At 45.0% G+C, this 26,725-nt stretch overlaps 1 protein-coding gene across 1 annotated transcript; it reads right to left on the reverse strand.

Annotated features, from left to right (window-relative positions):
- Window positions 1–830: 830 nt before the first annotated feature.
- On the reverse strand, window positions 831–19,715 carry LOC135542490 (trafficking protein particle complex subunit 10-like). Its single transcript, XM_064969486.1, has 23 exons — window positions 19,548–19,715; window positions 18,741–18,822; window positions 18,444–18,579; window positions 16,799–16,995; window positions 16,336–16,531; window positions 16,125–16,236; window positions 15,395–15,642; window positions 14,816–14,962; window positions 11,849–11,963; window positions 11,434–11,510; window positions 11,017–11,108; window positions 10,709–10,849; window positions 8,534–8,646; window positions 7,631–8,187; window positions 7,290–7,431; window positions 6,995–7,153; window positions 6,459–6,688; window positions 6,111–6,211; window positions 5,690–5,816; window positions 5,418–5,588; window positions 5,062–5,242; window positions 4,790–4,984; window positions 831–4,574 (listed from the first exon to the last, which is right to left on the reverse strand). The coding sequence occupies exons 1-23, from the start codon at window positions 19,606–19,608 to the stop codon at window positions 4,342–4,344; spliced, it is 3,813 nt and encodes a 1,270-aa protein (XP_064825558.1). The 5' UTR covers window positions 19,609–19,715; the 3' UTR covers window positions 831–4,341.
- Between the last annotated feature and the right edge of the window lie 7,010 nt (window positions 19,716–26,725).

The raw sequence follows: 26,725 nt of genomic DNA on the forward strand, positions 1-26,725 counted from the left end.
AAAAAACAGTTTTTTATCTTTATGTTTGAAGCCTGAAATGTGGCAAAAGGTCAAAGTTCAAGGGGGCCGAATACTTTCGCAAGGCACTGTATACATTTTGTTATGGGGTGGATCAGCTTTAATATTGTGGGTAGATTGTTGCTATTCTTGACTTAACCTTGTCTTTACATATACTAAATAATATAGGTGTGAAATTTTTATTTTATTTAGAATGGACCATTATCATGCACTTGTTTCGAATCAGGGGCAGCAGGGCACTTAAATAGCGAATGGAGGACGCTTTTATCCTGTGGTTCATTTTCATGCCAGCCAAGTAGGCTATACTCCTGTTGTAAAGATAAGCAACGTGCTTAATAGTGGAAAAGTTGAGAAATAAATGTATTAGGCCTAGCCTATAGAAAGCTGATGGGAGAAGCCCAATTACCGTGACTCACCCGTCACATGGAATTTGGCTGACTTCAGGTGCGGCGTAACAAAGTCGCCACGACAGGCCAAGGCACAGCACACAATGGCTAATACAGCACACTGTTTTACAGGGCTACTGTGGCAAGTATTGTAAAGCAGTTCAGTAAAAAAAAGTATTGTATTGAAGTGTAAGTTCCCCCCCCCCCTCCTTTTGTCTCTGTTCCTCAGACTTGGACTTCTCACCCTTCATATACAAAAGCAATGAGTTTGACAAAATTGCACGTGACTTTGTCGAGAAGTGAGGAAACAAGTTAGTTGATACCATACAAGCCTGGTAGGTGTTTCATTTGAGCCAGCCCAAAAACCGTCCTGTTTCTCTAAACACAAATACTTCACTGAGGACCAGAACAGAGAACACAGACACATTAAAACATAGGTATATTTAATTTCAACTGTATAATGCATACATATGATTAATTATTTAAACTAATCTGAATACAATCAATGGTGCTGAACTCCCATGGAATCATTTACATACACATTGTTTTTGTTTTTTTGATTTCAGTGACCAATGACTGTTGAAAGACAAAAAAACAAAATCACCAGACAATTCCCAATGTCTTTATTTCTGTGAGAGTGATTGATGATTCCGTCCCTTCCAGCTATTTGCCATTAAATAATATATTTTAAAAAACAAAACAATAAATACAGCTGGACATAAAATAAGATGTGTACATAGACGAGCACTGATATCACTAGTCTTCATTCTTATAGTTTGACAACCTCACACACACACACACACACACTGAGGACATATGGACGTTTCAAAGACAGACCCGTGTTGCTGTAGGTTCGGGCATGTACAGTGGCAAGAAAAAAGTATGTATGTATGTATATACCCTTTGGAATTACCTGGACTTCTGCATGAATTGGGTCATAAAATATTATCTGATCTTCATCCAAGTCACAATAGACACAGAGTGGGTAAACTAATAACACACAAATTATTGTATTTTTCTTGTCTATATTGAATATGTCATTTAAACATTCACAGTGTAGGTTTGGAAAAAGTATGTGAACCCCTAGGCTAATGACACCAATTAGCTTTTGGAGAAGTCAGGAGTCAGCAAACCTGGAGTATAATCAATGAGACAAGATTGGAGATGGTTTGAGCTGCCCTGCCCTATAAGAAACACTCACAAAATTTGAGTTTGCTATGTGAACCATGCCTCGATCAAAAGAGATCTCAGAAGACCTAAGATTAAGAATTGGTGACTTGCATAAAGCTGGAAAGGGTTACAAAAGTATCTCTAAAAGCCTTGATGTTCATCAGTCCACAGTAAGACACATTGTCTATAAATTGAGAAAGTTCAGCACTGTTGCTACTCTCCCTAGGAGTGGCCGTCCTGCAAAGATGACTGCAAGAGCACAGCACAGAATGCTCAATGAGGTTAAGAAGAATCCTAGAGTGTCAGCTAAAGACTTAAAGAAATCTCTGGAACATGCTAACAGCTCTGTTGACGAGTCTATAACATGTAAAACATTAAACAAGAATGGTGTTCATGGGAAGACACTGCTGTCCAAAAAAAACATTGCTGCACGTCTGAAGTTCGCAAAAGAGCCCCTGGATGTTCCACAGCAAAATATTCTGTGGACAGATTAAAGTAGAGTTGTTTGGAAGGAACACACAACACTGTGTGGAGATTTTTTTTGTTTTTAAAGACAGCACCCCAACATCAAAACCTCATCCCAACTGTAAAGTATGGTGGATGGAGCATCATGGTTTGGGCTGCTTTGCTGCCTCAGGGCCTGGACAGCTTGTTATCGTCAACGGAAAAATAAATTCACAAGTTCATCAAGACATTTTGCAGGAGAATGTAAGGCTATCTGTCCGATTGAAGCTCAACAGAAGTTGGGTGATGCAACAGGACAATGACCCATAACACAGAAGTAAATCAACAACAGAATGGCTTCAACAGAAGAAAATACACCTTCTGGAGTGGCCCAGTCAGAGTCCTGACCTCTGCCTGATTGAGATTCTGTGGCATGACCTCAAGAGAGCGATTCACACCAGACATCCCAAGAATATTGCTGAACTGAAACAGTATTGTAAAGAGGAATGGGGCAAAATTGCTCCTGACCGTTGTGCAGGTCTGTTCCGCAACTACAGAAAACGTTTGGTTGAGGTTATTGCTGCCAAAGGAGGGTCAACCAGTTATTAAAGTCAAGGGTTCACATACCTTTTCCACCCTGCACTGAGAATGTTCACACTGTGTTCAATAAAGACATGAAAACGTATAATTGTGTGTGTGCGTTATTAGTTTAAGCAGACTGGGTTTGTCTATTTTCCTGACTAAGATGAAGATCAGATCAAATTTGATGACTAATTTAAGCAGAAATCCAGGTAATTCCAAAGGGTTCACATACTTTTTTTTTTTGCCACTAAGTTTTGTAGGTGGAGTCTGAGTGGGCGAGGTTCTCTTTCATCAAGATGGCCAGATAGAGGGAACAAGTCTTCTGCCTTTCGTCCTGGCGGTGAGCACTACTTTGTTTGTGGGATTATGCTAGATACAAGCCCAGAAGTGGAGGAATACAGGACAGTAATAGCTGAAGAGGTGTGCTACAGGGTGTGCTTAGGCCTCAGGCCCAAAGCCACCATAGGCCTCCCCTCCAGTAGATACCAACCAACCAAAACATATCCGGCGACACAGTACAAAAATAGAGGTCAATAAAATGAATGAACATCGCATTTACACAAGCGAATTTCCCCTCCTAAATTGTTTTTGTGAAAGAATTGTGCTACGATACGAAAGTGCTCTACCTGACAGTTACCGTAGCAACAGCGAATAGCTGAGAGAAGAGAAAAAAAAAGAACAATTGTCAGACACCACATTTACTAAACATAGGAATTTACCTCCTCAGCATTCAAGTAAACCACAAAGTCAAAACACATGATGGTAACACTTCAAACAGACGGGTCACTTTCAGCCAAAAAGAAGTCACTGAAAACAACCAAGTGCTATTTCATCCCATTGTTCTCAGATTCCACCGATACGTGAATAAGTGAACCCTAAAACCTGAACAAAGCCAAAAGCAAGTGTTCATTAGTACGTCTCACATCTGCACAAAAACAAAACTTATATTTTTCTCCAACATATTCCTTCGAGACAATGTGTTTTTGGTGCAGCCTTTGCACAGTCAGTACAGTGATTCCTCTGGAAGAATGTGTACTTATTGAACAGTTTGTACTGTGGCCAGAGGGTGGCGCTATGACTACAGCAAAGGAAAGAGGATTCAGCGGGGTTTGGGAGCAAGGGGCTGGAAAGTGAGTGAAGAGGAAAAGTGGAGTAGATATTGCACGCACACACACACACACACACACACACACACACACACACACACACACACACACACACACGATTAACCGGCCCCGCTCTTTCCCTTCATCCATCACAACTTGCCATGTCATGCATAGACAGACACACACCAACCAATACAAACCACAAAACGAAGCACCCCTGTCCAAACGCCCATTAGTGTGTCCATGTGTGCCTCATACAGAAGGTTGCGTTGACGATCAGTGGAACCAGCAAGCCGATCACAGATGTGTGTGTGTGTGTGTGTGTGTGTGTGTGTGGGGGGGGGGTGTCTACGCAGAACAGTTAAGCGATTTACTGTCTCCACGGAGCAAGAATCAATGAGAGAGATAGTTTTACAGTATGAAAAAGATTGACCAGATAAAAATACAGCAGATGGAACTCAGGCCAGAACAGGAGCAGGGCCAGTGGCCGGGCAGCAATGAGTCCTGAGAGGAGAGCAAGTGTCAGTTCCCTGCCGCCAGGCCCTCTCCCGGTTCCAGAACCACAGCCAGGAACCAAACCACAGAGGTCCAGACGTGGTGGGGGCATGGGGGGGTACGGCAGCGGCCCACAGGGGTCATGTGACGTTAACCTCCATCACGTGGTCATCAGTAACGGGCAGCACCAGCACCTGCCGCCCCTGGCTCCAATAGAACACCTGTCCCGGACTGAAGGGCTCCAGGCGGGGCATGGGCAGACCCCTCTGCTGCTCCCCGCTGCCCACCGAGTGGACGCTGCCCCGGCTGCGGATGCTGGCCGTGTCGCCCTGGTCGTCCAGCAGGGATATGGTGTCGTTCTCTAAGCAGCTGTCTGAGTGGCCAGAGAGAGAGAGAGAGAGGAGTGTGACTGAGTGTGTGTGAGCGAGTATAACACGCGCTGTAATAATGCCTACAAGCAAATTATCTAAACAGCATGTAAGAGGTCGACAAAGATGGCACAAAATATAGACGACCATTTTGTCAAGTAATGGGAGACATGCCTACGGACTGAGCTTAAGGACCGTTCTGCAGCTGTGGGTTACATACCTGTGTCGGGCTGAATGGCTGGGACGGCATTGTGGGGCAGGTACTTGAACACTTTGATGTTGGGGAAGGGCAGGTGACCGGCGAACAGGGGCATGACCTCCATCTGAACCCTGTGTGTGGCGCTGGCAGCCACGGGCATGGACACCACCCCCGAGCTCTTGCCACACACCGCCCAGTTACTGCTGTTGTCCACCACTGCAGACAACACACCAGGGTAGACAGGTAAGTATCGGACATGGACACACACACACACACACCTTCCCGTGTCCTACCTTCATACATGAGCTTGGTGGTCCTCAGGCCCTCTATTTCCGTAGACTCCTCCTCCTCCCCTTCAGTCTCGCTGGGCTCCGCCTGCCGTGTGATGGACACCTCGAGGCCACAGAGGGCGCCGGTGCGACAGTGCTGGTCGCCGGACGGCGGCAAGATCTCGGCCTTCAAGCTGTAAAGGGTCTGGGGAGGAGGGTTAGCAACATCGAGCGATGTTCAAGCCCAGAACTATGTTTGTTTGCGACGAGAACAGGGTTGTGTTCATTTGTTTTTTTTGCAACGGAAAACAAAAAAATGTGTTTTCCCCCCATGTGGTGTCTTATGACGCGACCCAGAGCTGGGTCTTGTGTATACTCACAGAGACCCGGTCCAGCTGGAACTCGTAGCGGTAGGGCTTGAAGGCTGTGTGTGTGTCCGAGGCGGAGACGGGCGCGAAGCTGGCGGAGAATGCACACTGCAGGCACAGCGGGAGGGGTTTGGCCCAACGCATCTCCCACAGGCAGAACACTGACTGCTGACTGCACACCGGCTGAGGCAAAGAGGATCAGAACAGATGTGTGTGTGTGTGTGTGTGTGTGTGTAGAGAGAGAGAGCGAGATGAAGTGTGTGTGTGTACGGTCAGTTACTAACCTGTTGTGTTTTAACATTGAGTGAGAGCAGCTCCATCGAGACTGTGGGCTGGCGCTCTGTGAGGACCGGGTCCGCCAGGTGGAAGTTTGTGTCGGACACGTTCTGGAGACACACCTGTATGTACTTCCTGTGTGACCAGTCAGGAGTCAGATCAACATTTAGACTCTCAACGTCACCATAGATTCCTTACTGAATGAGCAGACATGTCATTGAATAGACACTATTTTTTGCATTTAAAATCCTGTAGACGAGAAGGTACATTACCCAATGCGGGTTCCAAATATTGGGCGCGTCACTCAGTAAATAAATAAAAATGGTTCAAATTACATCAGGACGTATTTTTTTGCACACATCTGTGACTGTGCGTGACAAAAATGTCCCCCGTACAGGAAAAGCAGATGGGAGTGTGTGTGTGACCTACCTTTTCCCAGCAGAGAGTATTGAGTGCTTGGCTTTGAAAGGGACATAGAAGGTTAGGGCTATGAGAGTGGAGTAGATGGACCAAGGACAGTCGATGGAGACCTATGGAGACAGAAAGAGAACACACAGGGCTGTAAACATAGGATAGGCATGGTCATGTTCATTAGGCCACAGTGTAACAAAACCCTTTTAAACATTGAGGCGGAATACTCATTGGACAAATCCAGGTAGTCCCTCCGTTTCAGTCTGTTGTCTTCCGTTGGGTGCCTAATGAACAGGACCCTAGTAAATGATATAAAGGTGGTCCTGGGGTTAACTATAGGCTAGGAGGACAAACGGTCTTGCAAACCTTTTGGTCGATGTTGATCATGCCGCTGTCTGCGTGGCTGTGGCTTTTGGGCCGGTGGCGGACCTCGCCGTTGGTGAGGCGCTCAATGTCGGGCTTGAAGGGCGTGGGGGGGATGTGGCACAGCACCTCCAGCTGGAACGCCAGGGTGTGGTAGGGAGGGGTGGGGGGCAGGGAGATGCTGGTCACCTTCTCCGATGACTGGATGGAAAGAGCACTCTCCCCCATGCGCTCTGCAAAGAGATGGGCGCGAGAGAGAGAGAGAACAGAGAGAACAGAAAAGAGTTAGCAACAGCAGAAGCAGGGAAAGGCAGTCAGCATGGAACGCCAAAGGTGTCTCCCCCTATGGACCGAGGGTCATTGATCTCCATGGTAACCCCCAGACCAGCCTGGGCTAATATTAGTGATTGGAGGCAGCGGCTGGGCTGCACTCTCTCCTCGTCTATAGACTACTTGCAATGCAAAGATTTGGATGAACTATCCCTTTAACCTCTCTGACCCTTGACCTCTGACCCAGAGTGGATGGATGGAAGGCTGACCTCCTGTGCTGGACAGGACGGTAGCAGAGCAGCAGCTAGAGTGGAGGATGGGCATGGAGTCTGTATTGCTAAGCTGCAACGCGTCACCCTTCTTCACACTGTAGTGGCCTGTTGCTATGGTGAACGTCACCTTCTGGGGAATGCCTGCCAACAGGTTGTCTGGAGGGAAAACACAGATACATACTGTTACCCACACGTAAAAATACAAGGATGACCCGGTCCAACCACATATCAACCGGCAGCGATTAGGATTCACTGTTTGTGGCTAAAGAAGGGGACAGAGGGCCAGACAGACCTGAGAGGGGCTCGATGGTGAGCTGAGGCTCCTGGGAGTAGACCTCGTACTGCACCACAGGGTAGATGTGAGACTGGACAAACTGGACTCTCCCCACGCTCCCGCACAGCTGACGTAACGTGTACGAGCCCGGCTCTCCAGTCTAGAGAGAAAAGAGCGAGAGTGGAGGAAGAGAAAAAGAGACCGACAAGGTGTGATAAAGTGACATTTGACCTCTAATCGACAGCGTTCCCCATTCTGTTTTAATGGAAAGGAGGCAAGGAGAGAACAGATTTCTTTAGACAAATTGAAAATGAGACATGACTGTCGATGACGTTACAGGAGGCTGAAAGAAAACGTACCGGGGCCGTGAACAAGATGCTGTTGTCGCCGGGCTGCAGCGTTATGTCGCGTGCCCTCAACATCTGGGCCCCGTCGTCCACGGCGACCGCTGCCGGAAGGGCCCCGGCGGTGGGCGTGTCTAGGGAGGCGGAGCTGTCGTGGCGCCGCAGCAGCAGGTGCATGTTCTTACACACCACCCCCGTGGAGTTGAGCGAGCTGTCCGACGGGCTGCGGTCCTGCATTTCGTAAAGCTCCAGGGCGGGGGGTAGCGAAGCCCCCATCCCGGCCCCAGCTAGGGGGCTTCCCTGGGGGAACAGGACCACACCGTCCCCCTGGCCTTGTGGTCCATGGCCCGCCCTCCTCTGGGCGCTGCCCGCACGGCCCCTTGCCCCGCCCTGCTCCAGGCTGAAGTGGAGAGTGGCAGCCAGCTGCTCCACCTGCATGGCCACAGGCATCAGGCAGCGCACGCGCAGCTCCAGCTGCAGGGCGGCACCCACGTGCACCACGGCGCCAGGCGGGCTGAACTGCATCTGGCGCAGCTGGGCGAACGCCGCCATGCTCAGAGCCACAGTCTGGTCTGAAGAGACGAGAGGAGGAAGAGGGGGATGAAAGAGGGAGGTGACAGAGGCAACATTGTGACATCAGAGTTGTGTTGGTCTAGCCTGGGTGCCAGTCTTTCTGCTCTCTTGCCAACTCCTTATGAAATTGTCAGGCTTGACAATGACAATGGAGCAGACAAAAGCACAAACAGATCTGGGGACCAGGCGAAAGTTTATCAGTCTTGGGACAAAAAAATAGCCACTATTTACATGTTTGACCAGTTTAGTTGGCAAGTCTCTCAGAAGTTAAGACAACCAGACAAGGATCCTTGGATTTGACTGTTCCTGCCATGTCTCGAGTGTACGCAGTGTGTGTGTGCTCACCTGAGGGTGCCGGGGGCTGGCTGGCGAAGGTAAGGATCTCCTGGCAGAAGTGCTTCCTCTCCTCCTCTGTCAGGTTGGCGTCGCCCGCCAGCAAGGCACTGGTCTGCAGGTAGCTGGCACAGTGAGTCAAGGAAACCTGAACTAGAAGATTGTATCTTGACTGACACCTGGCTATTTCAATGCAATGGGAGAGTGAAAGAAGAGAGGCTACAGAAAGGATTCCCTACCTAGCATGCGGATTGGATGGGGGTGAAATAGTAGCCAACCTTCCTTTGAGGTCATTATTCACCTAGCTACCCATGATGGAAATCTTTAGTCCACCCACTCATATAATGCTTCGAAACGGTATGAACCAGGGAGGTACTATCTGTCCAATAGGAGTCCCATGTTTTCATTTTCCATTGAAAAACAATTGTTACGGTTGGCCCTATTGAACATGACCCTGGCTCATATAGAATGTACAGTCGTGGCCAAAAGTTGAGAGAATGACACAAATATTAATTTTCAAAGTCTGCTGCCTCAGTTTGTATGACGGTAATTTGCATATACTCCAGAATGTTACGAAGAGTGATCAGATAAATTGCAATTAATTGTAAAGTCCCTCTTTGCCATGCAAATGAACTGACTCCCCAAAACACATTTCCACTGCATTTTAGCCCAGCCACAAAGGGACCAGCTGACATGTCAGTGATTCTCTCGTTAACACAGGTGTGAGTGTTGATGAGGACAAGGCTGGAGATCACTCTGTCATGCTGATTGAGTTTGAATAACAGACTGGAAGCTTCAAAAGGAGGTGCTTGAAATCATTGTTCTTCCTCTGTCAACCATGGTTACCTGCAAGGAAACACGTGCCGTCATCATTGCTTTTGCACACTTATCGGATCATCAAGAACTTCAAGGATAGCGGTTCAATTGTTGTGAAGAAGGCTTCAAGGCACCCAAGAAAGTCCAGCAAGCGCTAAAGTTGATTCAGCTGCGGGATCGGGGCACCACCAGTACAGAGCTTGCTCAGGAATGGCAGCAGGCAGGTGTGAGTGCATCTGCACACACTGTGAGGGGAAGACTTTTGGAGGATGGTCTGGTGTCAAGAAAGGCAGCAAAGAAGCCACTTATCGCCAGGAAAAACATCAGGTACAGACTGATATTATGCAAAGGGTAGTGCGATTGGACTGCTGAGGAATGGGGTAAAGTCATTTTCTCTGATGAATCCCCTTTCCGATTGTTTGGGGCATCCGGAAAAAAGCTTGTCCGGAGAAGACAAGGTGAGCGCTACCATCAGTCCTGTGTCATGCCAACAATAAAGCATCCTGAGACCATTCATGTGTGGGTTTGCTTCTCAGCCAAGGGAGTGGGCTCACTCACAATTATGCCTAAGAACACAGCCATGAATAAAGAATGGTACCAACATATACTCCGAGAGCAACTTCTCCCAACCATCCAGGAACAGTTTGGTGACAAACAATGCCTTTTCCAGCATGATGGAGCACCTTGCCATAAGGCAAAAGTGATAACTAAGTGGCTCGGGGAACAAAACATTGATATTTTGGGTCCATGGCCAGGAAACTCCCCAGACCTTAATCCCATTGAGAACTTGTGGTCAATCCTCAAGAGGCGGGTAGACAAGCAAAAACCCACAAATTCTAACAAACTCAAAGCTTTGATTATGCAAGAATGGGCTGCCATCAGTCAGGATGTGGCCCAGAAGTTAATTGACAGCATGCCAGGGCGGATTGCAGAGGTCTTGAAAAAGAAGGGTCAACACTGAAAATATTGACTCTTTGCATCAACTTCATGTAATTGTCAATAAAAGACTTTGACACTTATGAAATGCTTGTAATTATACGTCAGTAATCCATAGTAACATCTGACAAAAATATCTAAAGACACTGAAGCAGCAAACTTTGTGGAAATTAATATTTGTGTCACTCAACTTTTGGCCACGACTGTACACCAATGAAGACATTGTCCGTGTCAAGAGCATCTAAACCGTGATGTCAAATCATGAGGTCAGTGATCATCAAGTCAGAGCTCTAGAAAGAGGCTCGAGTTCCCGAGTTGGTTGACCATTCAAAATAATTTTTCCCCAGTCGGAGCTTGCCCCCCCCCCCAGTTCCCAGTTGTCTTGAACGCATTTGAGTTCCCAGTTGTTTTGAACGCTGCATTTTGAGAGGATACTCTTCAGTCTGCTGCAGGAGCTTCTGACACTCGGCCATCTGCTTCCTGGTATGAGTCACCTGCAGGCTCCACCCCTCTGCCACGTATGACCTCAGAGAGTCATCAAGGAAGCCCTCTGCTCTCTCCGGGTCACCTTTCTTCCTACGCACACAGTTAGCACCGTTTTTATTCAATTAGAGAAACCCTACACCCTTTCATTCATTAGCACGTTTAGCTGACTGGGGCTAATAATTTTTCCTGCAACCATTCAGAGATGGAGAGTGAGAGTCAGAGGGAACACAAAAAGGACAGGAGAAAGAAAGGCTTACATGTAAAACTCAGCTAGACTCTTCCCAATGAGCCGGGCTGAGCGCATCCTGCCTATGGCTCTGTACATCTCCATAGCAGCATGAGACAGCTCCTAAAAATTGTTTAAAAAAAAAAATAGTAATAAAAAAAATGTAAAAAAGAGAGAGAGAGAGAGAGATCAGAGGACAAAGGCAGCATTCACGAAATAAGAATGTTTAGCTCTGTGATGGCTTTCTGCCCCAGTGCCTAAAGAGAGTGGGCCTGGAGGGCAATGGGGCCCAATGAACTAGATACCAAGATTATAAACAGAGGCACTCTGTCTAGGAAGTGTCCCCCGCACGAACACACACACAACATTATGAAGCAGAATCAAGGCTCTTATCAAGGACTACTGCTACTGGCTACACCATTATCCATCTAATCAACATGGCACTTACCAGATAGTGTTTTTCAAATGCCTCCACAGACGATAAGGCCTCATTGAGTTTTTTGTAAGGGCTCTGCAGGCTGTTAACTGTAAGAGAGAACACAGGAGACACACTTAAGACTTTCTCTAAAGACCATTTCAGCTTTTTCCTTCACACAATGAACTTCCATGACCTCACAATGATGTGTTTGGGTTGACGGTAAAAGTACCCCACTTCAACCTCAAACAGAGAGTCATCTGCACGACAGAGGGCGAAGCGATTTTGACACGGCATACAACACAACACAGCCTTTATCAAATAACAGCAACATTATTCATTCTAATGCAATGCTCAGGTCTTACTACTTTATAACCAAGGGCCTATTGTGAGCGAACTGGGTCAGCTAGAGCTAAAAGCCTAGGGCATTAGTGTGTGTGTGTAATACCCGTCTCTGGTCTCTCTTCCCCCAGGCCAGCCAAAAGGTCCACGGTGCGGTTTAGGTCCTCGGAGGTGGGGACCTTCTCGGCCACGAGGCCACACAGGTAGCCCAGAGACTTTAGCTGGGAACAACAACAACAACACACGCATCACATCATACATAGGGCCACAGTGACAAGCTGGAAATGGAGTCTTATGACGATCACCAGAAAGTGTGTCAGAGTTTCTTGACCCGGTAAAACTCCTTGGTTTCACAGACACAGATTAGGCCTAGTCTTGGACTAAGATGCACTTAACAATGATTCTCCATCGAGCATACTTTTGGAAAGCAGGCCCCTTGTGACTTCAGAATGATGTAGGCCCCCAGGGCAAGGGCTAACACAGTGTACCAGCAGTGATGTGTGTTAGGGTCAGAGGTGCCGTAGGTACAGTGCATTCAGAAAGTATTCAGACCATTTGACTCTTTACACATTGTTACGTTACAGCTTTACTTTAAAAATGTATTTATTTTTCCCATCAGTCTACACACAATATACCCGATAATGAAAAACAGGTTTCTAGAATTTGCAAAAAAACAGAAATACCTAAGTATTCAGACCCTTTGCTATGAGACTCGAAATGTATTTATTGATATTTAACTAGGCAAGTCAGTTAAGAACATTTCTTATTTACAATGACGGCTTACCCTGGAAAACCCGGACGACGCTTGGCCAATTGTGCGCCGCCCTATCACGGCTGGTTGTGATACAGCCTGGAATCGAAAAAGGGTCTGTAGTGACGCCTCTAGCACTGAGATGCAGTGCTTAAACCGCAGCGCCACTCGGGAACCCAGGTACATTCACTTTCCATTGCTCATCCCTGGAGATGTTTCTACAACTTGGAGTCCATCTATGGCAAATTTAATTGACTGGACATAAGTTGGAAAGGCACACACCTGTCTATATAAGGTCCCACAGTTGACAGTGCATGTCAGAGCAAAAACCAAGCCATGAGGACGAAGGAATTGTCCGTAGAGCTCCGAGACAGAATTGTGTCAAGGCACATATCTGGGGAAGGGTACCAAAACATTTCTGCAGCATTGAAGGTCCCCAAGCACACAGTGGCCTCCATCATTCTTAAATGGAGGAAGTTTGGAACCACCAAAACTCTTCCTAGAGCTGGCCGCCTGGCCAAACTGAGCAAACAGGGGAGGTGGTCAGGGAGTTGACCAAGAACCCAATGGTCACTCTGACAGAGCTCCAGAGTTCCTCTCTGGAGATGGGAGAACCTTTCAGAAGGACAACAATTTCTGCAGCACTCCACCAAATCAGGCCTTTATGGTAGAATGGCCGATGTTTTTCAGCAGCAGGCTGGGAGACTAGTCAGGATCAAAGGAAAGCTGAACGGAGCAAAGTACAGCGAGATCATTGATGAAAACCTGCTCCAGAGCGCTCAGGAACTCAGACTTGGGCAAAGGTTCACATTCCAAAAGGACAAAGCACACAGCCAAGACAACGCATGAGTGGCTTCGGGACAAGTCTCTGAATGTCCTTGAGTGGCCCAGTAAACGAAAGAAAGAATTAAACAAATTTAAAACATTTTATATTTGAGATTCTTCAAAGCAGCCAACCTTTTCCGTGATGACAGCTTTGCACTCTTGGCATTCTCTCAATCGGCAGGGTAGCCTAGTGGTTAGAGCGTTGGACTAGTAACCGGAAGGTTGCGAGTTCAAACCCCTGAGCTGACAAGGTACAAATCTGTCGTTCTGCCCCTGAACAGGCAGTTAACCCATTGTTCCCAGGCCGTCATTGAAAATAAGAATGTGTTGCCTGGTTAAATAAAGGTAAAAAAAAAAAAAAAAATCAGCTTCATGAGGCAGCAGGTAGCCTCGTGATTAGAGGGCTGGGCCAGTAACCGAAAGGTTGCTGGATAGAATCCCCAAGCTGACAAGGTAAAAATCTATCGTTCTGCTCAAATAAGCAAAGAGAAAGATATGAAAACTTGCTTGGGCCAAGAAACACGTGCAATGGACCTTAGACTGGTGGAAATCCATCCTTTGGTCTGATCCAAATCCAAATTTGAGATTTTTGGTTGTAATCGCAGTGTCTTTGTGAGATGTAGAGTAGGTGAACTGATGATCTCCAAATGTGTTGTTCCCACCGTGAAGCATGGAGGAGGTGTGATGGTGTTGTGGTGCTTTGCTGGTGACACTGTGATTTATTTAGAATTCAAGGCACACTTAACCAGCATGGCTACCACAGCATTATGCAGCTATATGCCATCCCATTTGGTTTGCACTTAGGACTCTTGTTTGTTTTTCAACAGAACAATGACTCATAACACACCTCCAGGCTGTGTAAGTGCTATTTGACCAAGGAGAGTGATGGAGTGCTGCATCAGATGACCTGGCCTCCACAATAACCCAACCTCAACCCAATTGAGATGGTTTTGAATGAGTTGGACCACAGAGTGAAGGAAAAGCAGTCAACAAGTGCTCAGCATATGTGGGAACTCCTTCAAGACTGTTGGAAAAGCATTCCAGGTGAAGCTGGTTGAGAGAATGCCAAGAGTGTGCAAAGTTGTCATCAAGTTAAAGGGTGGCTGCTTTGAAGAATCTCAAATATATTTTGATTTATTTAACACTTTTGGTTACGACATGATTCTGTGTGTGTTATTTCAGAGTTGACGTCTTCACTAACATTCTACAATATAGAAAAGTAAAAATAAAGAAACTCTTGAATGAGTAGATGTGTCCAAACTTTTGACTAGTAGTGTATGTAAATATGATATTTACATTAATATTTTTTTATATACATTTCCAAAAATTTCTAAAAACCTTTTTTTGATTTGTCATTACAGGGTATTGTGTAGAATGATGAAAAAAACTATTTAATACATTTTTGAATAAGGCTGTACTGTAACAAAATGTGGAACAAGTCAAAGGGTCTGAATACTTTCCAAATGCACTGTATATGCAGGTAGGTAGGTAGGCTACCTTCTCTGTGGCGTAGGTCCACAAGCCGACAGTGTGGGAGCAGTTGGCCTCGAGCTGGGCGCGGTCGCAGCAGCCCTCGATCCTGTGGAGCACTTCCAGACAGCTGAGGAACACCCAGCAGTCCAACGCCCCCTGGACCACATACACCTACACACACAAAATGAGGATCTCTAGATTTACATTTTATATACTTTTTTTATTATCCACAAATCAACATTTTTAAATTTCTTCAAAACATTCAAAAATGTCACACCATGGACACCAGAAGCACCTTCTCCACCCGTTCCCCACACACACAGCTCATGAAAAAAACCAAAGCCAATATGTCACACCAATAGAGGAAACCAAACTATTTTTGGCAGGAGGCAACAGAGAGTTATACAATGTTAGGGGAAACACAGGAGAGTCCGTGGACAGAATCAGAGTGTTTGAGGGGATCAGTTTGAGCAAGACGAGGTGCACTGCAGAATAGTTCATCTTCATCACATAACGAGTAGTAATTTGCGATCGAAGGTTATTTGTATGTTAGAAGTTCAGGCCCAGTCTGACTTCAATACAGTACTCAAAAACACACTGTACCTCGAGCAGGCGCAGCTCCTGGACGCAATTGTGCAGCAGCTCCAGGGCTCGTTGGGTGACCTCCCAGGGCCTCTGGAGGAAGATGAGCAGGGTACACTGGCGGGAGAACAAGTAGCTGCGCAGGTCCAGCAGGCTGGCTTCGCCGCGCTGGATCAGCTCGCGCTTCTCCATGTCGATGGGCCGCCGCAGGAGCAGCCCGCTCCAGCGCTTCACCGGGGCACAGAACGAGCCCAGCCAGTTGGCCCCGTCTGAAAGGCGTAGACACAACAGACAGGCGTAGACACAACAGACAGGCGTAGACACAACAGACAGGCGTAGACACAACAGACAGGCGTAGACACAACAGACAGGCGTAGACACAACAGACAGGCGTAGACACAACATAGAAAAAGACAGCAGACATGGACACAAGAATACGATTTTAGCCTGAGTAGTACAGTAAACAAACACAAATAGACCTATAGTAAAAGGTAGGCAGGGCTCTACGCTGACCTTTTTTACAAGGAGCACGTGTGCACCTAAGTTGAAAAATGTAGGCGTACACAAATGCATTTCGAAGCGCAATGAAACATTTGTAGGGTAATAAAAGGTGGAATCCTTCATTTTTCTAAGCACACTGGTGCTGCTAAATAAAAATTCCAGGTCACACAGCTAAATATTTAGGCGCATATGCAATTAAAATGGTCGCACTGTAGAGCCACTGTAGGGGGAGTAAACAATGCCACTGTACCTCCAGCCCCAAAGTTGAGGACATACTGAGTGAAGAGAGCGTCCAGCTCGTCGTACTGGACCAGGGCATCCTCAAACTGCTGCAGCATCTCAAACACAAAGGCCAACTCCTCCTGCACAACACACACACACCCAACCGTTGGTTAAATAGGTTACAACTGCTTCCCCTGTAGTAGAGCATGGATGATTGACAGGTGGTGGGAGTGACCCACCTGCACCATGAAGTAGTCGCAGAAGCTCCAGCCGGGCTCAGTGCGTTTCTCGCGGAGAGTGCGCATGTCATCCTCGAAACGGCCCAGGTTCTTGGTGAAGGACATGAGTAGCAAGGTGCGCAGCTTGGTCAGGAAGGCGCTCCACGAATCCTGGGACCGAGACGACTCCTTCAGAGGGTCCGACAGAACCACACACCTGAACCACGGGGAGAGAGAGAGAGAGAGAGAGAGTGTGTGGGGGTGTTAGAGGGAAAAGTCCCCAACTCTCCTCCTGGAGAGCCACACACCTGCAGGCTTTTGGGCCATCCCTTAACTAGCAAATCTGATTCTACTAAATGAGTTGCTCAGGTCCTTGTTAAGATGAATCTGGTGTGTTACACAACAGGATTGGATCAAAAGACTGGTAGGCAAAAGAAGCTCAGATTCTGTTATAACAAGAGATGAGAGTGGTGATGTTGCCGACCTGTCGCTCTGCTTGTTGCAGAAGTCGTTGCGGATCTTGTCCACGATGGAGGTGCGCGGCAGGATGTTGGTCTTGTTCTTCTTCTTGGCTTCGCTCTCCACCACCACGATGAGCCAGTCCACCGAGCCGTGCAGCCGCAGGGTGCTCTGCCACCGCAGCATGTCATCCTTCACCGACGCCTTGTACATCTCAGTGTCCTGACACACACACAGTATACAAAACATTAAGAACACCTGCTCCTTCCATGACAGACTGACCAGGTGAAAGCTATGATCCCTTATTGGATGTCACTTGTTAAATCCACTTCAAATCAGTGTAGTTGAAGGGGAGGAGACAGGTTGAAGAAGGATTTTTAAGCTTCGAGACAACAGACATGGATTGTGTGCCATTCAGAAGGTGAATGGGTAAGACAAAAGATTTAAGTTCTTTTGAACGGGGTATGGTAGTAGGTGCCAGGTGCACCGGTTCGTGTCAAGAACTGCAACACTGCTGGGTTTTTCACGCTCAACAATATCCTGTGTGTATCAAGAATGGTCCATCACCCAAAGGATATCCAGCCAACTTAAATGTGGGAAGCATTAGAGTCAACATGGGCCAGCATCCCTGTGGAACGCTTTCGACACCTTATAGATTCCATGCTAGGGATGCAAACCTCATTAACCGGTCAACAAATGGTAAAACATTTTCCAAACAGTAAAATGATGTGTCCAACAGAAAATACTATCAGAGACCTATATATAATGACAAGATCCTTATGTTTCCTCCCTAACAATGGGAGTCATCCCAAAGCGGCAAGGCAGGCGACAAACTTAGGCCCACAATAAGCCCATAGAAACAAATTGGACAGATTTTTGGATAGAGTGAAACCTCTCGCTATGCCTCTTCCTCTCTGATACGATGCATGCATACAAGGACTGGCCATTTTTCATTAAGAGCTTAATGGAAACGTGCAGCAATAGCAAGCCCTTCATCTTACACTCAAAAGGCTGTAGCCTGTTATTGAACTCTAATAAAACGTCATTTTCAAACATTTTCCAAAATGCAATTAGAGGAAAACACAGTTCAAAACAGCGCACCCAATTTTCCATATGTGAGAGGAAACTTAGAAAGAGGGGGAATCTAATAGCAACTACTATGATGGCTTGCTAACACGACTAAGGATTGTGCCTTTGGCTTATGGACAACGAAAGAAAGTTGATATGAAAACCAATAGCACGGGAGAGAAATGCAGGTTAAGGGCACGAGGAAAGCTATATAAAATAATTGCCTCCACGTTTCTATGGAAGGATGATCGCAACGCTACTTCGAAGCAAGGTAAGACATTCCTCATTATTTGAAGTAAAGTAAAACGTTCAGGTTTAAAACAATTACACTGCCTGAAGCTCCCATTGCATAGTGATATAGCCTATAGCCTTGCATAGTGATATAGCCTATAGCCTATGCAGCAGAATGGGGAATAAGAGGCGTGCTTTACATGTTGAGATGTAGGAATAAAAACAGTATTAACACACCCATATGAGACAAACACACACACGGCCATTGGAGTTGTTCGTGGGAATCATAATACAGTGTTGAATGTTATGATACCAACAACAATGCCGGTCTGTCCAATATGGTCCTACTACATCAAATAACGACTACTCACACAACAGTCTGTCCAGTATATGTGCAGGAAGGGAAAGGTGAGCAGGGCTCTGTTTCCATCCTTAGGAAGTAGCTCCTCTTTGAACTGAACAAAGTTGGCCTCGAGGTGAATCATCTTTGGTGCGCGTCCGTAGGACCTTCAGACGAGGAGACATTGAAAACAAAGGAACTTAAAACACAGTCGGGCACACACGCTCAAACACGTACACATCCACAACGTTGCACAAACCACACAGTTGCGCAAGCGTGCACACACACACACATCTGATAGCGAAGTGCAAACATCCCAATAGCTCACCTCCTCCACTCCATGGACTCCCTGGGTAACTGCTGTGCCAGAGAGGTGTAGAGAGAAGTGAACAGGCTCTGGTCGCCAGCACCTGTGTGTCGGGGTTGAGACAGCGTAGTGAAGAAGAGAGAAAGGGAGAGAGAGCAGACAGGCAAAATAGTTCAACCACTGTGCTTCCAACCAGCATCTTATTCCAATTTTTAGGGCTCAATGAGATCAGTGACTCATTTGTTTCGTTCCATTTTATTAGCTAGCCATCTAGCTATGTCTCACTGCACACTTTAGGCAACGTAACAGCACTATGTGTGTTTTGAGATGATAGCGAACTACACTAGCTAGCTAGAGAACATGTTCTTGAAATAACGCCCTGTCAGTCTTGTCTAGCTCTTGTCGTTGATACATTGACAGTCCTCAAACTTGAACAGTCTGCGCAGTGTACTACTTGTAGGTATTCTCATCCAGACCTCGTTTGATTAGTAGCTTGTTAACTAGCTAGCTAAAACAGCCCGAGTCGACTATGTAATAGAATGGATTGCATGAGGAATATACTATTTTGTTAGCTACTAACTAGCCTAGAAAGCGATGTCCTTTTAAAAATGGCCAATGTAGGGACTTCTGAAACCATCTTTAAAAACGATATACAGTAGCTGGCTAGCACGCCGGTTAGACAAAATAGATTATCTGCAGCGGCCACTGCATTGGTTGAGGTGTCAATCAGATTCACACAGCACAGCAGCCACTGAGGAAAACTGTAGCTAGCTAGCCAAGCAAGCTAACATTGCTAACGTTAACGAGACAACTCAAAGGTTCACTAACATGTCACAATCGGCTTGTTTTCCATAGTGTAGATTATTGGCTTTTCTTCATGGGCCTCCATGGATTCCGAGAGTCAACATTAGTCCTCCATTTGAAAGTGAACAATATCACTAGTGTTGTTATCAGAGCTGTACATTTCTGCTTGTATCGAATTGGGGCCTTTTTCATTTCCTGTATGTCCCTTAGAAGATGACGACATCCGGCACAATGTCAACGAGAGTTATGCAGCGTTCATGATTTGACCTCGTTTTTTTCCCCTGAGTTCCCAGCTGTCTTAAAAGCACCATAACTATTATGTGTGTGCACGTGTGTGTGTGTGGCAAATGGTGTGCATGTGTTATGTTTGCCTGTGTGTGTTTCTAAGATTTTACTGAGTTACAGTTCATATAAGGAAATCTGTCAATTGAAACAAATGCATTAGACCTTAATCTATGGATTTCACATGACTGGGAATACAGATAAGCATCTGTTGGTCACAAATACCTATAAAAAAAATGTATGTGTGTTGGAGTGTCAATGTAAGTATTTGTGAGTATGTGAGTCCAGTATGTATGCATAGCCAGAACGAGTTAGCGCAGAAGGGGTCAATGCAGATATTCCGGGTAGCTATTGGTTAACTATACTGAACAAAAAATATAAACGCAACATGCAACAATTTCTAAGATTTTACTGAGTAACAGTTCATATAAGGAAATCCGTCAATTGAAACAAATTCATTAGGCCTTCATCTATAGATTTCACATGACTGTGTGTGTGTGTGTGTGTGTGTGTGTGTGTGTGTGTGTGTGTGTGTGTGTGTGTGTGTGTGTGTGTGTGTGTGTGTGTGTGTGTGTGTGTGTGTGTGTGTGTGTGTGTGTGTGTGTGTGTGTGTGTGTGTGTGTGTGTGTTAAGCAGTTTGATGGCTTGAAGATAGAAATGGTCTCTAAGCCTTTTGGCATCAGACTTTATGTTCCGGTACGTCTTCCCGATGTTAAGGGAGTAAACACCCCTATTTTGTGATTCTTTTGGCGTTTATCTTTACCTTTTTTGCACTAAATGTATCTGCTATAATTTTTTATGATTGACAAGAACTTTTCAGATTGGCAGTTACTAACCTCAATTCCGGCTTCAACTTCGACTTTGACTCAATCTGCTCTGGCCTCTTTGTGTAATTCCGACATAATTTTCGGGCTATCCCAGAGTAAACGCCAGCGAAAGGGGGAAGCTGTCAACGGGACTCTCGTAACTGCAATATTCTCTACTTTTCTGAAACATGGCTTTCGGACAAGATACCCCCTATGGCTATCCAACTCAATGGATTCTCCATTCACCGAGGAGACAGGATATTGGATTTAGGGAAATCGAGAGTAGGATGGATATGCCTCTTCATCAACAGCAAATGGTGTGCTGACTCTAGCGCAGTGGTTGGCTCAACCCATTGTTCACCCATCGTGGAATACCTGATTCCTTCTAACTCACGAGAGAGCTTATCTGTTATTGTGACTGCTGCATATATTCAGCCTTGGGACAATAAAAACAACTATCTGCCACTTAATGAACTGTACAAGACTATAAACAAGCAGGAAACCATGCAAATGATAAATGAACAGACACCGCATCGTTGTTGGTGATCAGGCCTACCACTGGTGTGTCGTCAGCAAACTTAATGACGGTGTCGGAGTTGTGTTTGGCCACGCAGTCGTAGGCGAACAGGGAGTACAGGAGGGTACTAAGTACACACCCCTGAAGGGCCCCAGTGTTGAGGATCAGTGTGGCAGACTACCCTTACTACCCTTGTTGCCTACCCTTACCACCTGAGGGCGGCCCTTCAGGAAGTCCAGGATCCAGTTGCAGAAGGAGGTATTTAGTCCCATGGTCCTTAGCTTAGTGATGAGCTTCGTGGGCACTATGGTGTTGAACACTGAGCTGTAGTCAATGAACAGCATTCTCACATAGGTGTTCCTTTTGTCCAGGTGGGAAAGGGCCATGTGGAGTGCGATTGAGATTGCGTCATCTGTGGATCTGTTGGGACGGTATGCGAATTGGGTCTAGTGGGTCTAGGGTATCCGGGAGGATGCTGTTGATGTTAGCCATGATCAGCCTTTCAACACTTCCTGGCTACCGACGTGAGTGCTACGGGGCGGTAATAATTTAGGCAGGTTACCTTCGCTTCCTTGGGAACAGGGACTTTAGTGGTCTGCTTGAAACATGTAGGTATTACAGAGTCGGTCAGGGAGAGGTTGAAAATGTCAGTGAAGACACTTGCCAGTTGGTCCCCACATGCTTTCAGTACACGTCCTGGCAATCCGTCTGGCCCCGCTGCTTTGTGAATGTTGACCTGTTTTAAGGTCTTGCTCACATCGGCTACCGAGAGCGTTATCACACAGTCATCCAGAACAGCTGTTGCTCTTGTGCATGCTTCAGTGTTGCTTACCTCGAAGCGAGCATAAAAGGCATTTAGCTCATCTGGTAGGCTTGTGTCACTGGGCAGCTCGCGTCTGGGTTTCTCTTTGTAGTCTGTAATAGTTTTCAAGCCTGCCACATCCGACAAGCATCAGAGCAGGTGTAGTAGTATTCAATCTTAATCCTGTATTGACGCTTTGCCTGTTTGATGATTCATCTGAGGGCATAGCGGGATTTCTTATAAACGTCCGGATTACTGTCCCGCTCCTTGAAAGCAGTAGCTCTTGCCTTTAGCTCGATGTGGATGTTGCCTGTAATCCATGGCTTCTGGTTGGGATATGTATGTACGGTCACTGTGGGGACGACATCGTGCACTTATTGATGAAGCCGATGACTGAGATGGTATACTCCTCAATGCCATTGGATGAATCCCAGGAAAATATTCCAGTCTGTGCTAGCAAAACAGTCCTGTAGCGTAGCATTTGCGTCATCTGACCACTTCCGTATTGAGCGAGTCACTGGTGCTTCCTGCTTAAGTTTTTGCTTGTAAGCAAGAATCAGGAGGATATAATTATGGTCAGATTTGCCAAATGGAGGGCGGGGGAGAGCTTTGTATGCATCTATGTGTGTTTAGTAAAAGGTGGTCTCGAGTTTTTTCTCCTCTGGTTGCACATACAAATTTGGTAAAACTGATTTAAATTTGCCTTCATTAAAGTCCCCGGCCACTGGGAGATCCGCTTCTGGGTGAGCATTTTCTTGTTTGTTTATGGCCTTATTGTTGGTTGAGTGCGGTCTTAGTGCCAGCATTGGTCTGTGGTGGTAAATAGACGACTTTGAATAATCTCTTGGTAGATAGTGTGGTCTACAGCTTATCATAAGGTACTCAGCCTCAGGCGAGCAATACCTTGAAACTTATTTAATATTAGACATCGTACACCAGCTGTTATTGACAAATAGACACACACCCCCACACCTTGTCCTACCAGACGTAGCTTCTCTGTTCTGCCGGTACATGGAAAATCACGCCAGCTCTATATTATCCATGTCATCGTTCAGCCACAACTCGGTGAAACATAAGATATTACAGGTTTTAATGGCCCTGAATAATCTTTATCGTAGGTCATCAATTTTATTTTCCAGTGATTGCACGTTAGCCAATAGAACGGATGGAAGTGGGAGTTTACTTGCTCACCTATGCATTGTCATAAGACATCCCAATTTGGGCCTGTTCTCAGGAAAGCAGTATATCCTTCTCGTCAGACTCGTTAAAGGAAAAAGATTCTTTCAGTTTGAGGTGAGTAATCGTTGTTCTGATGTCCAGAAGTTACTTTCGGTCATAAGAGATGGTAGCAGCAACATTATGTGCAAAATAACTTTAAAAAATAAAAAAAACATGTAACAATTTTTTTTTTTAAATAGTACAGTTGGTTTGGAGCATGTAAAACATCAGCCATCCTCTTCGGCGCCATCTTATCATAATATACTATATACAGTTAAAGTCGGAGGTTAACATACACTTACATACACTGGAGTTATTAAAACTCGTTTTTCAACCACTCCACAAATTTCTTGTTAACAAACTATAGTTTTAGCAAGTCGGTTAGGACATCTACTTTGTGCATGACACAAGTAATTTTTCCAACAATCGTTTACAGACAGATTATTTCACTTATTACTCACTGTATAACAGTTCCAGTGGGTCAGGAGTTTACATACACTAAGATGACTGTGCCTTTATTAAACAGCTTGGAAAATTCCAGAAAATGATATCATGGCTTTAGAAGCTTCTGATAAGCTAATTGAAATAATTTGAGTCAATTGGAGGTGTATCTGTGGATGTATTTCAAGGCCGAGGCAGAACTGAAAAAGCTTGTGTGAGCAAGGAGGCCTACAAACCTGACTCAGTTACACCAGCTCTGTCAGGAGGAATGGGCCAAAATTCACCCAACTTATTGTGGGAAGCTTGTGGAAGGCTACCCGAAACGTTTGACCCAAGTTAAACAATTTAAAGGCAATGCTACCAAATACGAATTGAGTGTGTGTAAACTTCTGACCCACCGGGAATGAGATGAAAGAAATAAAAGCTGAAATAAATCATTCTCTCTACTATTATTCTGACATTTCACATTCTTAAAATAAAGTGGTGATCCTAACTGACCTAAGGCAGTGATTTTTTTTTACTAGGATTAAATGTCAGGAATTGTGAAATGTTTTAGGCTATTTTTGGATAATAAGGAGCATCAGGTACTCCTGGCATGTCCATCATTTGGTGAGAAATTACACTGGTCACTCAAATCATTAGTAAAAAAAGTATTGATAAAATAAAGTATAAAGGCCACACAAAAATACATAACTAATGATTTAGTAAATGGTTTATAAGGACCTATGTTAAACATCTTATGAATGGAGTAATGACTAATACATTAACAATAAACGTTTTACTAATCCATTCGAATTGCTTTAATGTGTGGAGCTGTTATAAAGTGCTACCCTTGTATATTTAGTTTTTTTTTGTTTTTGTTAAATTATAAACCAGTTGTACTTGCATTTCAGCTTGTTGCTACAACTCTTGTACAATGTTTTGGCGAAGAACAGTAAAACCCATTCTCTCTAAAGTGTCTGTGGAGAAGCATCTCTCTCCTTTTAAGGAAACGTTTGTCTCAGCAGCTGTCAGCTCTTCTTGATCCTCACTTCAAGGCCTTCTGGTGCCCAGAGCAGGTAGGTGCCCAGAGCAGGTAGGTGCCCAGAGCAGGTAGGTGCCCAGAGCTTGTGCCATTGCACAAGAACCACCTGCAAAGGTAAGCAAGTTTTTTTTGCCTTGTTCTTACCCCTCAACTCCTAACCTGATGTTGTCGCCACAGAGGTATCAAACTTACCTCTCTTCTCCTTGCCTGATGGAAATGTCAGACCCCCTTGTGTTCTGGGAGGACAACGCCCCCCGTTACCCAAACCTATCAAAGTTGACTGCAATGTACCTCCATGTCCCTGCATCCTCAGACCCTGTGGAACAGGTCTTCAGCATCGCTAGTAGAACATTCAGGCCTGACCGTTGCTCAATGAGTGACAAAACATTTGCGATGGATGTTTATCAAACGCAAATCACCACCTTAAATGATTAACCACCATCTAAAATGACCGTTAAATAACCATAGGATATGACCATGATGTAAAAGAAATTCTGAAAAAATTGTTCAACAATAAAATTTGTTTGGTTTACATTTGTTTAACTTTCCATTATTTCAATTGAGAAATGTTTGTTTAACATGTAAATGTTTTTCTTCTTCAATTTTCCTTTAAATATTTAAATATTTAATTTTAGCCTATATATTAAGATTCAATTCAGAAAGCCCTCCAAACCATGTGCTAATGATCATATATATTTTTGAAATAACTTGCATATATTCAAACACCTTCAAATATGACTGATCTTTCTGAGAGGTATTCAAAAAATAATTTCAAACATTATTTGTTTTTCTGAGACCCGTATTCAAATAAAGGAAATTGTTGCCCCTCAGTTGATTCTCTAAGTTGGCATTTGTAAAAAAAAAAAAAAAAAACTTAAAAAAACACAAAGTTCAATTATTTTCTGCCCAGGTCTGCTGTGTATGATGGATTACAAAGCAATCATACTCCATGGTAGTTTAAAGCCTGCTACTAATACAACTATACTTTTTCCATCACTGCTTACTGGTGCTGTAGTTATGAGACAGTGAGCAAGACTGTGTTGAGCTCAAAACTTCAGAGTTATCATAGTGAATGAGTAAACATTTGTTTGTTTTTTTGGGTGGGGGGGGGGTGAGATTTATTTGAAAGATTGTGAGGCAGGGTTACTATCTTATTACACATCAATGACTTGGCCTGATTTCTCCCTCAGGACTGTCCTTTCATGAACTTTGCCTGATAACTGCGATAAAACACTTGACTGACATCTACGACGAATGAGATCCACAAAGGGTTCACAAAATGGTAAGGATGTATGAACAGAAGGCGACGCAAAAGCGGGCCACATTTTACGCCACATTTTCTTTATTTTTTTAAATTTTTTTAGTTGCTCCAGTGGAAATCCCATTCCATACATCATTTTGACAAGCAAGTTGTCATCGAGGTGGGTCCGCATGACATCATCATCATCATCATCTCAGTAGAAGACCATTTTTCCTGCACACTCTCCATCATACGTTTCTAGAATGTTTATATAGATCACCCTTGAGGTATCTGCGTCAACAAGGAAGAAAGGTCTTCTTTCAGTTTGAAGAGAGTCGATATGCTTGTCAAAGGCAATATTCTTTAATATTGGGTCCAGTTTGAGGGTTGGTTTTGGACAGCCACTGAAAGACATGGGACCCCGAACTATCCCCTCACAGACTGAAAATGAATGACCTGATCAAAATGTTTCTGGCATGTGTATATTCCCTGTGTGCAAATAAAATAAAACCTAAGACCCATTCAATGCTAAACGCTGCCATCTAGTGGTCTGTTTTCAGAAAAACAACATGATTAGATAAAAACAATTCATAGATTTCAGATAGACAACATCAGTAATGAGCAGTCACTATACTTTATTTTAGGGACAATAGCATACAATTTCTCTGTACAATATTTAACATCCACTTCCAACCAGGCATCTGAAAAGGTTTGTTAAATAACTTCAAAGCATAAAAATGATTGGCAAGTCCACTTGCCAATAGAACAGTCATTTGTGCCAAGTCACACTGTTCGACTATCAGCAAATACAGAACCGAAGCGAACCTAGGTTTAGCTTTAGGGTTGTTTTGAGAGGAAGTCTGTTACAGAAA

Source organism: Oncorhynchus masou, chromosome 6, assembly GCF_036934945.1.
Source record: "Oncorhynchus masou masou isolate Uvic2021 chromosome 6, UVic_Omas_1.1, whole genome shotgun sequence".
In the NCBI taxonomy this organism is placed as follows: Eukaryota; Metazoa; Chordata; class Actinopteri; order Salmoniformes; family Salmonidae; genus Oncorhynchus; species Oncorhynchus masou.